At 37.2% G+C, this 12,713-nt stretch overlaps 1 protein-coding gene across 1 annotated transcript; it reads left to right on the plus strand.

Annotated features, from left to right (window-relative positions):
• The first annotated feature begins 566 nt into the window (after positions 1–566).
• LOC104397422 (tudor domain-containing protein 1-like) lies at positions 567–12,630 on the plus strand. Its single transcript, XM_010007382.1, is given in 15 exon segments — positions 567–629; positions 825–972; positions 1,353–1,462; positions 1,943–1,978; positions 4,023–4,071; positions 5,562–5,645; positions 6,046–6,222; positions 6,768–6,875; positions 8,213–8,383; positions 9,719–9,967; positions 10,130–10,254; positions 10,475–10,574; positions 11,644–11,811; positions 12,134–12,355; positions 12,536–12,630. Coding segments are annotated over 15 exon segments (1,905 nt in total).
• The last annotated feature ends 83 nt before the right edge of the window (positions 12,631–12,713 follow it).

Consider the following 12,713-nt stretch of genomic DNA (forward strand, 5'->3'; position numbering starts at 1 on the left):
TTGATAACAAAACTGACTGGAAAGACCACAAGGCTTATAAGGCAATCACTGGAAAGTCAAAATCTCTTTTCTCAGAGTATTTTATTTCTCAATACTTGCTGATGTGACAAAACTATGCAAAAGTATAAATGTAACATAGACCACATGTTCAAAGGTATTGAAAGAAACATGTACTATTTTGGCTACTGTAGAATTGCCTACTCTGAATTTCTGCCAAATAGATACTGGAAATAATGTAAATTTTTTTCATTCCTACTGAGCAACTTTAATTTAAACAAATTCATGGATGAAGACATAAAGACTTACACTGAGTGATAAGCACAGAGTGATGAAGCTATTGTTTTAATAATACCACTGATGGTAGGTTTGAATGAACATTACATCAGAGCAGTAATAAGTGACTTACAGAGCATGTCATGATCCTTGAGTGTCTCCATTTGCTCAGACTTGCCAGCAGAGTAGTAGGAAAGAGCCTTCTGTCTTCCTGCAAGTATTCCAGAACACAGGCATGCACTAGAATTGTTAATCAGATCCCTTTGCAAATACTTCTGCTTCCAGGAAGTACCATGGAAGGCCTAACTGGTGGAGGGAACTTGCTGCTGACAGCTGAAGATGAGAAAGGAAATACTGTGAGTTACTGCACTTCAGATTTGTCCCAAATATTCTGTGCATTTCTAGAAAGCAGAAATGGTCAGCATATGTTGCTCTATCTAGAACTTGGTAATTTTGACTCTTACTGTTGTCACATTTTGGTATATTAGAATGTTATTGTCCTAATGGCAGCTTTTTTCTGGCAAGAATCGCCTAAAATTTTTCTTCCACAGGTTTTGCATTCTGGGTTGATTCATGAGAAGCCAAATAAATTCCAGTATTCATCTAAAAAGGTTTTCTCTATTGGCTATGAAAAGAGTTTCTTTAGTTCATTAATGCCACCCCCTAAAATGAGGCCGTGCCATCACTGTGGTCTGTCTGGTAAGTGCCTGTTGTCCTGTGGTCTGTGATGCATTGTATGGTAGTGAGATCAGAAAGTTTGCTTAGACATGTCTTTAAATGGATGTGTAGTTTTCTCTCATACGAGAATAGAGGAAAATGGAGTTACAGAACTGATAAACAGAAGAGAGCAAGAGCTTTTTTTTAAATAGACATTTTCCTTCTTAAATAGAGGAGGGATTTGACAGATGTGGGGCAGTAATATCTGACAGCTGTATGCAAATCCAAATACTTATTTTTGTGTGCTTAGAACTGTACTGGAACCATCTTGGAGAGCAGTTATATAATAATAAATAATGGAGCCTGTACCTTAACAGCTGTGGTCTCTTCTGATACAGATGTTTCTCTCTGACTTTTTTAAGGATCCTTCAGATGTTCACAATGCAAGCAAGTCTACTATTGCTCTGCAGATTGTCAAAAGAAAGATTGGCCAGCACATAGTGTTGTATGTGAGCCAATTAAACAGACGTAAGTTTGTTAGAAGTTCTGCCAAATGATCTTTGCAGAAAGACAATATTTCTCCCAGTACAACTTAAATGGCCATGTAAAGGCATTATTATAGTAAAATATATTGCTTTACTCTTAGGTTAGTGCTGCATTATCTTGTCAGAAAACTTGGCTCTGATGCTTCAGAAGGGTGAAGTTCTTAAGGTTTGCATGGTTTACAGTGTTAGCAAAACTCTATAATATTCTCTATTTTAATAAAAAATGATTTATTTTTTGTTGAGGGTATCAGGAAAAACACAGCAAGTGTTTCACTATAGGGAACTAACAGATTTATCATTCTGCATGCTCTTGGGGGAACAATTATGTTGACAAACCACCCACTGTGAAGAAAGCCTTTTTTGTTTTATTTGCAAGTAGCTGTTATGAATGCTACTTGGTCTTTGGTTCTTCAAAATCATCATGTCTTTCTTTTGATTACAGTGTAAGTAACAACAGTGGAGGCAAGCTACCTGCTAAAACTGAGAAGGGACTTCATCTTAAGGTATAGAATACTGTTTTAATTATGTCTTGATCTGCTGTGAGGTAGCTGCAATATGCTTGTCGAGTTGTCCTGGAAAACAGGTGTGAAAGGAAGAGGTCAATGTCTGAGACTTAAGCAGTTTTTCATCACCCATTCAGTAGATCTCTGTGATAATGGTTTAAGGTATTTTCAAGAGTAATACAGAGTCTAAGACTTATTACTGAAAGTCAACAAGAGGCACTTTTTGTGTGCTTTCTGAAATGATAAAAGTTCTTTTTTTGTTTGTTACTACATGGAGCTCATGGAGCTGAACATGCTGAACAATGTCAGTTTTAACATAACTTGTAGCTAGTTTACATGGGGTAATTAAACTTCTGTAAATTTCCCCAAGGCAGAAGAGCACATCAAGAAAATAATGCTTTCAGATCTGCAGATTCCAGGGATCAAAAAAGCTATGGAAGTACAGGTACTTTTATTTTGGAAGAATCCCACAATGCTTTGCTAAGTTGTATTTGAAGCTTGTTAGTGTGTATAAGCTGTGTCACTTCAGCTCTGTCTCATTCTGCTCACATGTAAAATTCCTTTATTTTTATAAAGATGAGTAAGTACAAGCTGGGGAAGGGAGGAAGATTATTTCTGTGAAGGTGACTAATGTTGGTTTTGTTCCCTGCAGTTAATTACTGTTAGTTTCAAAGTAACAACAAAATCAGGTATAGGTTGAAATGCATTTGTTGAAATTAATACTGGTTCTGAGTAACATCCTTTATCTTGTTCTTGTGTAATTATAATCTCTGGTGGCTTTTGTCTTTAGGGTACAGTAACAGAGTTCAAGAGTCCAAAGGAATTTTATATACAGATGAGTTCTCCAGAAGTTTTAGACCAGATCAGTAAACTTTCTGTGAAACTGCAAGACTGTTATGCTAACACAATTATTCAAGAGGAATATAATGCTGTCAAAGGGGAAGTCTGCATTGCAAGGTGTTCTTTGGATCAGGTAACATCTGATTATCAATAAAATAACCATTCTATGTTGAGCTCATAATATTTTGTTTGTTTTCCTTTTATGTCTCACCAGTGAAGGCTGCTAATTAGAGATGAGTTTAATGTGATGGAATTGGGGTAGCAACTTAACTTTATAACATTTGGAACTCAATTTTAAGGTATTGGTGAAGTAAAGTAAAATGTTGTGTTACTACAAAGATGGTGATTTATTCCTACACAGACCTGGAATAGAGCACTGGTAAAAGATGTGGATATAATGCAAAAGAAAGCACAAGTATTCTATCTAGATTATGGAAATGAAGAAAATATTCCTCTCTCTTGGATTAAAGCTCTGCACAGAGACATTGAACTGTTTCCTCCATGTGTAAGTTCTGTTTTTCTAACATTAGCTAAGGTATTTTAAATAAATAGCTCTGAAAGGAGTGTAACTTGTCTCAGTGTAACTGTCATTGTAACAGTGTTTTGCATGCAGTGGAAATTATGCCTAAAAACTGCTGCACTTCACTCTCGTTCCCCTCCTGAAAGGTTTTTAGCTATTCCATAGGGTTGAGGAAGGCCACCTGGCTTTTTATTTCCTAGTCCCAGAATTCTGGGTTCTGAGCTGATAAAAAAATCCCTGGACAGTGGTTAGATCTGCATGTCCCTTATTCACTAGAGGACAACAGGGGAAACATTCTGCCTGCCTTTTCTAATCTGGTCTCATGGGCAGCATAAATAGTGGGAGAATCAGAGGAAATGTGGTTTACAGTTGTAACTTAATTTCCTAATTAGTAACTCTCCTATGAAGAAGTTAGTGGAACTGATAGGACTTCAAACTCCAACAGCAGCTTTAACTTTTACAGACAATATTTTATTTTTGAGGGTCTTAATTATTCAGTCACTTTTTCTACAGGGTAAACAACTGCCTATCCTCTCTTGTTCTAATTGTAATTCTTTCCAGGCCATTAAATGTTCTTTTGCTAATTATGATCCAAAACAAAAAGGATGGAATGAACGCATCACCAGCTTTTCTTCCCAGCTTATGGGAAAGCACTGCTTGGTAACTATTGTTGACATATTACAGGAAGAAATGATGTTGAGTTTTGCTGTAGATGTTGTTCTTCCAGATTTTGGTAAGTACTTGATAGTGTGTGTGGGAAAAACCCAATAGAGTTTTAAAGTCTTTCATGTTCATTTGCCCACCCTAATACCTTTAAAATATATTTTTTTCTTTTGCTCTCCTCCTTGCCACTCTCTCAACCTGCCTCTTGACTTTTTCAATTTTTTTATTTATTTCACCTTTCCATGTAGAGGTCACTTCAAAATATCTCTACCTGAAATATCTTGTTATGCTTAATAACTATATTTTAGTAAGGTTACTTTTCCAGTAGAATGTTAATAATTTCAGTGTTTTCTATTTATTGTCTTTTTCTATTTTTTTTTTGTTTTGTTTCTATTTATTTTTTTGTTTATTTTATTTGTCCCAGATGCAAATCTGGGACCATGCTGTTCCTTTTATCTCGTGGTTTTGACTCTTTAAAAACTATTAGTTTCTAGTTCCACTAAGGATTTTACTGGCTTTTTTTATATTTCATATATGCTCACTAAACAAGTATCCCAAAGAAAGTGCAACCACTGGATATTATTGCATCTAGTAAGAGAGCTCTAAGCATATTTATATTTCTAACTTGGCAAGCCTTAAATGGATGGAAACAAGCAGAGCACTTGCCTTCTGAGTAGTCTGAATTCAAGTTTCCAGTTGAGTTGAGAGGTGGCTTTGATTGTGGAACCAGAGGAATGCAGAGGAGATGTGCCTGTTGTTACTGTTTGGAGGGCTGTTTTGTTTGGAGTTTTTCTGTCCGCAGAGCAAGAGCAGTAATAGTGCAAAGAGTGTATTCTTGTCACTGACAGGCAGTTCACGGAAACTGTGAAGGAAGTGGAGGTTGATTTTCTTAGCTTGCTAGAATTCCTGATGGGCAAGAAGCTATCTCCATGTTACAGTCCCAGCAGTCTATAAAATGATAGTTCACCTTAGTCCTTTGTAAATTCAGCTGATTCAGGGTTGTGCTGGGCATGTTTCACATTTGCTTGCTTTACAGCACACTAATGGCAAAATTATGTCACCTGCCAGACTCTTGGAGAGAAAAATCTCACTGCATTCATGAAATGTTGCATGCAGATATATATTCCATGACCTTACAAGCAACTTAAACTTCTGTATTCAGGTTTTGAGTTGAAAAGAATAATGCTGAAAGCTTGGAATACTGCTTCATGTGTCAGTTCTAGTAACTCATTTCATACTTGCAGTTACAAATATGGAGGTAAGTTTTGAGTCCTTGTGTGAAAATCTGGAATTGGTTTTTCAGCCAGCAGTCCTTAGTGGCTACAAGTAAATGTTGATTGTTACTACTTGGAGCTGTGAACATCTTCAGAAAACTCAAGTAACTGAGTTTCTCTGAAACTACGTCTATATTCTAAGCATATTAAGTGCACCACAAATAAGTAGAACATGCTTACCTTGTGATAAGGATGTAGGTTAGGCTCATAAGGTGGTTCTGAAATAAAATTAAATTATTACTGTCTTGCATGGTAAATTACTTTGTTTCTTACATCTGTATTTTAGGAGACTGCCTCTGTAAAGTACCTGTTGAAATGAAGTCTGATTTCACTCCAAGAATTAATGCCAAAGGAGAAGACTCTCCAAGAGGTAAGCAAGCAAATCAAACTTTCTAAGAAGAGATGGAGAAAATTTGAGGAATTCTAAGTCCTCATGTGTCATATGAATGTAGTAAATATTTTAGCTGTTCACTAATGTCAGCATCTATTTAAACACATTGGCTAGTGGAATTTCCTTCAGGTCACTAGTGACAGTAGGACATATGCTTTTTTAATATTATAAAGTACTTGTTTAGTGATGATTATGTGAGCATTAATTTAATGGATAACTTGACAGGAACCTTCACATTTCTAAGAGTCAGCAAGAAAAATAAACTGCTTCAGTGTGTTTAAATTTTGTAGTTTAATATAGCACTGTTTTAAAGTCTCTAAATCCTGGCTGGTAAGGTTGCATCTTTTGAACAGTAACTTTTTTTTTCCCAAATGTGCAGTGACAGAAACCCATTCTAAGGGAAGTAAAGAAAAAATACCTGTAGATGAAGAATGTCTTCACTTTGCTAATTCCGTTACAGAGTGTATCTCTGTATGTATTGGAGATGCATTTTCTGGCATGGTTTCCTACATTCAAAATCCAGAAAACTTCTTCTGTCAGCAGATGCACAGTGCCCGTAAGTGAGGCGTTGAAAATGGGGTGCAAGTTAGGGAGAATGGCATTTTTCTCTTCAGTAGAGAGCGGCTGGAGGGAGGGAAGTGTTGCTGGTTTTGTAGTTCAACCTGAAACAGTGATTCCCTGTAGCATGAGGCCATGCTGCAGCCAGGTAAAAGCTGTGGTGCTGTAGAGGGTGTTTCTGGCAGTGTGAGCTGCTGATGTGGCTGACTGAGCTTGGAGGGTGGTCATCTGTGGGCAGTCAGAGTAGTGCTAAGTAGAAAGGTGGTTTTTAACCATCTGAAGTCAATTTGTATCACAAATATTTAATGTTAAATATGTTTTCTCAGGTGTTCCAGTAATGTGTGTGCTTCTGATTACTTTGTTTATTCCTATGATGCCCTGTTGCTGAGGAATCACCACGGTGATTCTCTGGTATTACTGATTGGTATTATGTTAAACATTATGCTACCAGATGTTCTTCCAGGCTTTCAACTTAAGATTTGTATACTTTTGTGATAATTACAAGACAGTGTATGTTCCAAAACCTGTATATTTTAATATCAGGTCAACTTGCTGAGCTTCAAGTGGCTCTTAATGAGCATTGTGACAAATTCCCCAGTAGTCCAGCTTTCCGTCCTGCTGCTGGAAATGTGTGCTGTGCCCAGTTCAAAGGTAAAAATGGAATGAAAAATATGGCTCTTAACTTGTTGCTGCAACATATTTTATTACATTGAGAAATGTTTCATTTAGTTTTTTTGCTTGTCTCTGGTTTTAGTTGTGGATAGCATTATTAATAGCAAGAGATGGCATCTATAAAATACTATTTTAAAAAAGACCTTTAAATGGTCCCTTAATTGAAAAAATTCTTAGCACTGGGGTCATTTTTGTATAAAGGAGCTTTTTAAGATACCATATGGGTGAGCACTATTTCCTGTGGCTGGAATAAATACAAACTTGAAATTCCAGGCCCCAAAAAAAGGAGAGAAGAAATGGCATTATATGTAGTGATGCTGCTCTGATGGACTACTCAGTGTTGTTTAGCCAAGACCTGTTGCTCCTGAATTGACCTTCCTAACTCAGTTCCACCTGACAGTTATCACTGATGTAGAGTTTCTGCAGGTTTAATGACAAAATTGAATCTTTACTAAACATGTGCTAGTATTTTGCATAAAGCAGTGTTTTGTGCTAGGAACTGGCAAATCTATATGAAAGAAATGTTATCAGTATCTGAAGTCCTGTTTGCTTAAGTGCAGTACGATGAAGATTTTTTTTTTTCTCACAGATCATTCTCCTTTTCATACAGCTTTTAACAAAGAAAAAACATCCACATGCTGCAGTTCTATGCCTTTTTAAATCAGAAATGATCAGAAATGTTGCTGCTATAATTTCTTAATGTGATTGATAAACATTCCTCATTATTTCTTCCTATTTCCTGTAGTTTTTATGCTTTGAATAAGCCAGCTGTGGGACTGAGCAGATGAGCTGAAATAAATGCCTTTTTTTTTTTTTTTTTTTTTTGCATGCTCAGAAAAAGCTAGTACTGCCTATAAACTGCCTTGGCATTTGAATGGGCACTTATTTTAGGTGCCTAGCTAGGGAAAACTGTCAGATGAGCACTTCAGATCTCTTGATACACTTGAGTAAGCTTGTAGTACTATTTCTCAAATAACTAATAGAATTAAAATACTTAAATTATTAGATCTGTTGTGTAGCCTTTGCATTGCTTGTCACTGTGTTCAGCCGTGGTACTGTGTGCTGTTTAAGTCTGCTGAACTTAAGCACTACATCCACATATGTAGTCAATTCTTCATTGCATGTATCTGTGAGGGGGAGGGTCTTTCTGAAGAATGAGTTTGGAACACACAACTCCTAAGAGGGTTGATGTTGAGTCCACAAGGGTTTTGTGAAGGTTTGAGATTGACCTATTTTTATTTTGGTTTGTCCAAAAAATCATTCTATTCTCAGAAGTTAAAAGAAAGTACAATGAAAATCTGTATGTTCCTTTCTAGAAGACAATCTCTGGTATCGTGCTGCTGTTCTAGCATATGCTTCTGAAGATACTGTTTTTGTGGCCTATATAGATTATGGTAATTCAGAGGTTCTTCCATTGTCTAGACTTCGTCCTATGATTCCAAGATCAGTGGACTTGCCAGCTCAAGCCATAAGATGCACCTTGGCAGGTATGAAATACATGATAAGCTGATTCAAACAGGTCACAGGCAAAGTAAGCAAGGTTAGATAATGGTCACATCTGTAGTATCTTGAAACAGGGGAGGGTGGAGACAACAGCGTTATTTCCAGAACTCTTGGTTGTGATATAACTACAAAATGTGACAAGTCTTGCCTAATGTACCTGGTGACTTGCAGTGATGTGTTTGGGAAACTGTGTTTTCTATGAACATACCTGTTAGGTTTTGCATGTGCTTTTGTTCCAAGCAAAATTCAGTCACCTATGGATTTGTAGAATTATTAAACTTGTTGAGGTTCTTGCATTGCAGAGCAAAGCAAAACTTAAATTTTCTATATTGAATTTCAGAAGTACTGTGTCTGTCTCTTTTCTGGGGCAAATCTAGTGAAACTATCAGTGAACTCTCCATAGGCTTGTGAAATCTGTAAGGTTGGAGGGGACTCAGCGCTTCCTAGTTCATTCTTCTGTCTCAAGCCACGATCATAATTTTTTTTTCTTGACATACTTAACCTGCTGTTGGAAATTGTTTATTTTCTCTGTTCCCATCACTATGCAAGGTAGTCCACCCCTTTTCTTCACTACCCTTGCTTTAGAATACTTGATTTCTATCCTTGATTTACAATACCTGATATTTAACTTGCTTTTCAAATATTTTTGTGAAGTTCAGAGAAGCATTCTTGTATGCAGAGATGGAACCAATGCATAAGGAATGTGACCTAAAGAAATCTCTTTTATTGGGCAAATAATGATGCCTATAGCAGCTAGTGAGTGTTCTAGGACTAAAAAAGGTCCTAAACACTATGTGGACCCAAGAAAGGGATCAGATGTTTCCTGAATAGAGTCAAGGAATACTGCTGCATCTTTCTAGAAAGCAAATTCTGCCAATCTGTTACTATAAAGTTCTGGATATAACCTGCATTTTAGAAATAAATTTACTAGCATAAAGAATAAATGTTAAAGGAGGAAGGAGTTTATAGTAGCAGTTACATTGGCTAAGAGATGGTTCATAGTGTTACGAATTATATGTTCTATTTATGAGACCGAAAGACTGACACTTAACATAGGCATTAAATCTGAATTTAGGCATCTCTTTGTAATAGACTACTTGTATGTGATCTTGGTCTGATTTTTACCAAGTCCACATGCTAAAAAAGTTTAGAATCTAAATACTTGGGATTGGAATCTTGTTTACAAGCATGAGGAGTGTGGGGTTAGTTACTTGGTATATCTGCTGCTTAATCTAGTCTTTTAAACAGTGTTGTACCTTCCTGCATATTGTTGAGACTGGACTGTCCTCAGAACCTTTCCATACAATGTGACTTTTTAGGTGTAAAGCCACCACTGGGAGTCTGGACCTCAGAAGCCATTTCTGCTATGAAACAACTGGTGAATGACAAAGTGCTCACAATAAAAGTAGTGGACAAAGACAGTTACAGGTCTGTGGTGGAGCTGGTAGATGCATCGGTTACTCCAGGAATAAATGTAATGAAGCATCTCATAGAGAGAGGCTGTGCAGCTGAGGAATCAAGGCTGGCCTCGCCAGCAGCTGGAGGGAGGGATGTTAAGCAAGCTAATGGTGAGTACAAGCACTGTTTGAGCTGACTTTTGGATTGAACAAGAATTTGCAGTATTCCAGCCTTTAACTGTGATCTTGCTGTTTAATCATAATTAATATAAACATTTGTATTATATTGTTAGTTTTTACAGTTACCCTGCATTTTCTTACTATTCCCATTAGAAGCCTCACCTGGGCGCTGGAAGCCGATAGAACTGGTGATAGGTGAAAGCCTGTCTGTCTGTGTAACAGAAGTTGACAGCCCAGACTTGTTCTATGCTGTCCCAGTTCAAACTAAAGGTAAGAAAGTGCTCACTGTTCCTCACACCAGTAAGAAGTCACTGTTGCAAACTAGTTAATAAACTTAATGCCTATGGTGACCTGAACCACGTGGAAATGTAGCTCAGACAGTAGAAAAATACAAACATGCCAAAGGTGGGAGCAGGGGAGCTTAAAAGTTAAGTACGCTCCTCATTCTACCCTAATGTGCTTAGTTACCTGGTGTTTTTTCCTGTAGATGAAGGGAAGCTGTATAGGCAGTCAATGGAACTAGAAGACTATTGTAAATCTTGCAGGAACCAGCCATTCACACCGCAGCCGGGTGAGGCCTGTTGTGCCAGGTTTTCAGGTGAGGCAACTGTTCCTTCTTGAATTTCCCTGAAAAGCATAAAGTACCACTTTCCTTTTTGCTTTAGAACAGGATAAAAGCCAACTTTAAAGTGCTTACAGCTCTGGCTGCATCTTTAGGGCAAAGACACTGTCTGACAGCCTGGGAGAGAAAGTAATGGAACAAGTTGTGCCTTGCAAAATGTATAGAGCTCTAAGGGGAAAGAAAACTCATTACTGTAAATACTGAAATCTGTGTTTGAGTCAAGAGTGGCATATAAAATTCATGGTAGAGCAATAGTGAACTTGTATCCATATGGACATACTTCTGGTTTCTGGGTGCCTGGGTGGTGGTTTGTTGTTTCTCTGCATGAACATGTCACTGGCTGTGACAACTGACTGTTCAGCGTTGTTGGTCTAACAGGATGTTGAGGCTGAGCAAACTCTCAGTGTGTGTCCAAAGACTTAACAGTGAGGGAACTGAATATGTCCCCTTTTCAGGAAAGAGGGGAGACTCTGCTGATATATTAATTCAATATTTTAAAAAAAGTAGTGTTGACTCGTAACTAAAGGTTGACTGCATGTGGATTGTTACAGATCTAATTAACTTGAGTGCTAGATCAGATAACAGCTTATGGAAAACAGGATAGATTAATTAAAAAAAAAATACTATGCAGACCACAAGAGTATACCTATAAGTTTGACAGTTGTTTTTAACTTCCACTGATATTTAAGGAAATGATGCTGTTTGTCACTTCAGGATAATAAAGGAAAATATTATTTTTTTTAATTGGTTGTTTTGAGAGGGACTATGCATTGGAAAACAAAGGTAAAGTGCTGGAAATGCAGAGTGCAAACATCCTTAAAAACAGTACTGCAGCAAAAATCTTCCCTGTGTAAATTGAGCGAAATTCTGAAAGCAAGACTTGCATATTCATGAATACAGCAATCAGAAACAGTAGCCTTGTTCTGTGGGCTTGCTTCTTGTATTTAAAAATTATTGGAAAACAATACACATTCTTGTTCTCAGGAAAAGCTGTGTTTATAAAGTGGTACTTCATGTGTGATTCCTCTTTTCCAAATCTTTCCAGGTGATGGCTGTTGGTACAGAGCTGTTGTTCTAAAAGCTGCTCAGTTTGCAGTGAAAGTGCTATATGCAGATTATGGGAACACAGAGACTTTGCCACTTTCAAAGGTGCTGCCAATCCCCGAGTCCTACTTAAAGATGCCTTTTCAGACAATAACATGTTCACTTGCAGGTAAAAGAAAACCCAAACAACAAATCCCAAACCAACCAAAAAACCCTGATTAGTTTTCTTGAATATTATACATCTGTACCTGTTCTGATGATAGGGTTAATTTTCGAATGCTGGTAAATAACATGATCTGCTGAAATACCATACTGGTTCATTCTGCAGAAGCTGTTTTAGAAAGTATATTTTTAGTCAATTATCTGTAGGATCTAAGCTGCTTATAGTAGGAAAATATAGCATTCAAAAACAGTGGTAACATTCCATGTAAGATTCAAGTCATATGACAAAGGAATTCTTTCTAGAGCAAACTTGATTATTTTTTTTTCAGGAATAGAGAAAGCTGAGTGGTCTCCATTACTACTTGCTAAGTTGAAAGAAATGTTGTTGAATAAATATGTCAAAATTACAGTGGAAGGCATTAATGGAAATGTTTATGTAGTAACGGTAGAGAAATCTTCTGGAAGCAGCTGTCTGAATGTAGCTGACCAGCTGGTCCTGGAAGGTTTGGTCAGATCGTGCCGTGCTGAGAAGTTACATACTGAACATCAAGGTACGTACGTTCACTTAATTGCTTCAGATAACTTAATCTGAAGAGCTGTGGGCATATGGGATACCTAAATAACTTTTCATTCCAAAAGTCTTAAAGAATTCCACAGGTCACCTTTTAAATTAGGGAAGCTGTGTCCCATGGGTGTTTTCTCATTCACTTGCTTTTTTTTTTTTTTTGTAGGCCATGGAGGTGAGACCAAATGCTGCTGTGCGGAATTAAAAACACAAGTAAGGTTCAGTCCATGCAGTACTTGCTTTTTATGTTTCCAGAATTGAAAAAAACCCTGTGTGGGAAGCAAATGGGAGTAGGGAGTTAATAGCTAACCAGAACATTGAAGATGTGTCAAGTGAATATCCTG

This window comes from Chaetura pelagica, unplaced genomic scaffold (assembly GCF_000747805.2).
Source record: "Chaetura pelagica isolate M959 unplaced genomic scaffold, ChaPel_1.0 scaffold21, whole genome shotgun sequence".
Taxonomy (NCBI): domain Eukaryota; kingdom Metazoa; phylum Chordata; class Aves; order Apodiformes; family Apodidae; genus Chaetura; species Chaetura pelagica.